The sequence below is a fragment of the Montipora capricornis genome, chromosome 6, assembly GCF_036669925.1.
Source record: "Montipora capricornis isolate CH-2021 chromosome 6, ASM3666992v2, whole genome shotgun sequence".
In the NCBI taxonomy this organism is placed as follows: Eukaryota; Metazoa; Cnidaria; class Anthozoa; order Scleractinia; family Acroporidae; genus Montipora; species Montipora capricornis.
In genome coordinates, this window is record NC_090888.1 from 60,181,908 (window position 1) to 60,184,276 (window position 2,369).

Genomic DNA, 2,369 nt, shown 5'->3' on the forward strand with positions numbered 1-2,369 from the left:
AAAGTCCGACCTGAAGGCCCTCGTATTAGATTGTTAATATGCTCCCTTATCAACAATAACAGGCCCTGATTAGCGATATAAAGGATGGATATCACATCAGATCAACAATGTCAAAGTCTGACCATAGTTAATAGAGGGGACTGGTTTGGAAGCTCGGCAAACATCAAAGGAGCAAACAAAGATGCCAATGTTTAGGTTGGAAAGTCCACGACCGTGCACAATCTTTTGTTTTGCGCTCATACACTATGCATGAATTACGTAACCAACACGTTTTTATTGGCTAGTTCCTCAGTATGGAGTAAACAACTATTGCGTTTTGTGCACGGTCAAGGCCAAAAAAGAGAACAAAAACCAACATCAAAGAAATTTGTCGGGTTTCACAGCCATTTCCCTCTATTAACTATGGTCTGACCTACAATATCAAGCCCCTCATATTACATCATCAATAGGAAGCCCTAACCAACCCTATCAGGCCCCGCGTGTTAGATCGTGAATGTGGATTATGAATGAGAGAAATTGCAGGAGAATGTCATTATCCCACGTAATGCAAAACATGCAAACAAAATGTCCTTGCATTTGAAAAACAATTCTTAAAACGAAATATATTTTATCGAATGCTTTTTTTCCAAATTACGCATGAAAAATCAAATGAAACTCTCGCTCCGGTACAACAACTGGGGTGAACTCACGCCGGTATGACAATCTTGGTGGTATAGACCTTACTCATAAATGGTCGTCAATTTATAATTCTCTTATCCAAGTGCAAATTAGCCTACCAAGCCTCGATATCATGCAGTGAATTGAAAAGAATTTTTGCTCTAAAGTAAGGCTTGGTAGGCTAATTTGCACTTGGACAAAAGAATTATAAATGTGACCGCCATTTATGAATGAGGTCTATTATATAAACGAATACAAAGCTACAAGAGGAGACTGGGGTGAACTTGCGCTGGAACGTAATTCACCCCAGCATCATGTAACACCAACTAAAATGCGAAATGGAGAGCAAGTGCACACAATACCGGAACAAGCAATGGGCTAAATCACAAGCTGCCTACCCTTTTTAAAGTGTTTCAAACCGTTCTTAATTTATTCCTTCTCAAGTTGCAGGTCCGACCAAAATTACAGTGTTTCTATGGGAATCAGATGTCCATAACTTTATATACTACACAAAACCTATGTTCAGCTACCCCGTCCCGGCAGCTGTACATAGGCTATAAAACAACAGCAACCATGAACGTATATCCAGTACTTTCTCTTCAAAGATAACGTTACGCCGACATCGGATCTCTACACAATCCCTGTTAATTCCTCAAGCTCAGCCACCAGTAAAGGGAGCCGTCACCCGTGGACTGATGGAAAGTAGATTTTCTTTTCCAAATTTGCTCGATTCACCCGGACATAAGCTACGGATGCATGTTGCACAGCTGATAAGTTCGTTTACTGTTGTACAAAACATCACTCTGACAGTTCGACTGTGTCATCCCCAATCACGTTCACAACTATCTTTCCTCTGGCATGGCCAAGTTCGAGCTTAGCGTACGCTTCATTTGTCTTGGAAAAGGGAAAAACTTCTTGTATTACAGGTTTGATCTATTAAACAAGAAAAACGACAACAGTTACCACTCAAGACATTTGACTACACCATCATCATTATTTTATTCAATAATTTAAATTTAACAAATTGGAGAAATACACAACCCGCATATAGCAAAGCTAATCGGGGCGGGATGTGTAACTTACACAGTACAGTGAAATTTAGCAAAATAGATTAATAGTAAATCAGATAAATAAATAAATCAATCAATCAATCAATCAAATAAAAATAAAATAAAAAAGTATACACTTACATTCACAGATAACTAGCATTTACATACACCTTTTTCCAAAATGGCCACCATTTAAATATTCTTTTGTTTTTAGTCAAATTACTCCTTGATGTTCTTAAGCTTAACATTCAAAAAGAATATTTTGCCCTGAGCGAGGCATCAAGATCTCATTTGAATAAAAACAAAAGAATATCTAAATGGCAGCCATTTTGGAAAAAGGTGTGAAAAATAAAGCAAGAACCTATAAGAGGACATAAAACATAAAGAAGTAATAATGATAATTGGTAATTTTTGAGATTAACGTCGAGACAACAACGTAATCATCCTCATCATCAAGCACCGCAGGTAAAAATTGGTGACTTTTGAAAGGTTTTTTCCAAAGTTTGCACCAGTCAGGCTTCAGGCAATTCCAAAACTTAGATCCGAAAATGGTAAGTGAATTAAGCCGAATAATCAGTCTTGGGTTCAAAATGCAGATGCTATTTTGTAGCACTGCAAACTTGCTTGAGGTGTTTAACACTTGAAAAGGAGAGGCAAAAAATT

General features: G+C 37.7%; 1 protein-coding gene across 1 annotated transcript in view; it reads right to left on the bottom strand.

Moving 5' to 3' along the window:
• Positions 1 to 1,057: 1,057 nt before the first annotated feature.
• LOC138052740 (reticulon-4-interacting protein 1, mitochondrial-like) overlaps positions 1,058 to 2,369 on the bottom strand; it is an 11,419-nt gene continuing 10,107 nt past the window's right edge. The window contains exon 8 of the mRNA XM_068899302.1: positions 1,058 to 1,590. Within this exon, the coding sequence (XP_068755403.1) occupies positions 1,456 to 1,590 (135 nt within the window). The 3' untranslated portion in view covers positions 1,058 to 1,455. The remainder of the gene's footprint in view (positions 1,591 to 2,369) is intronic.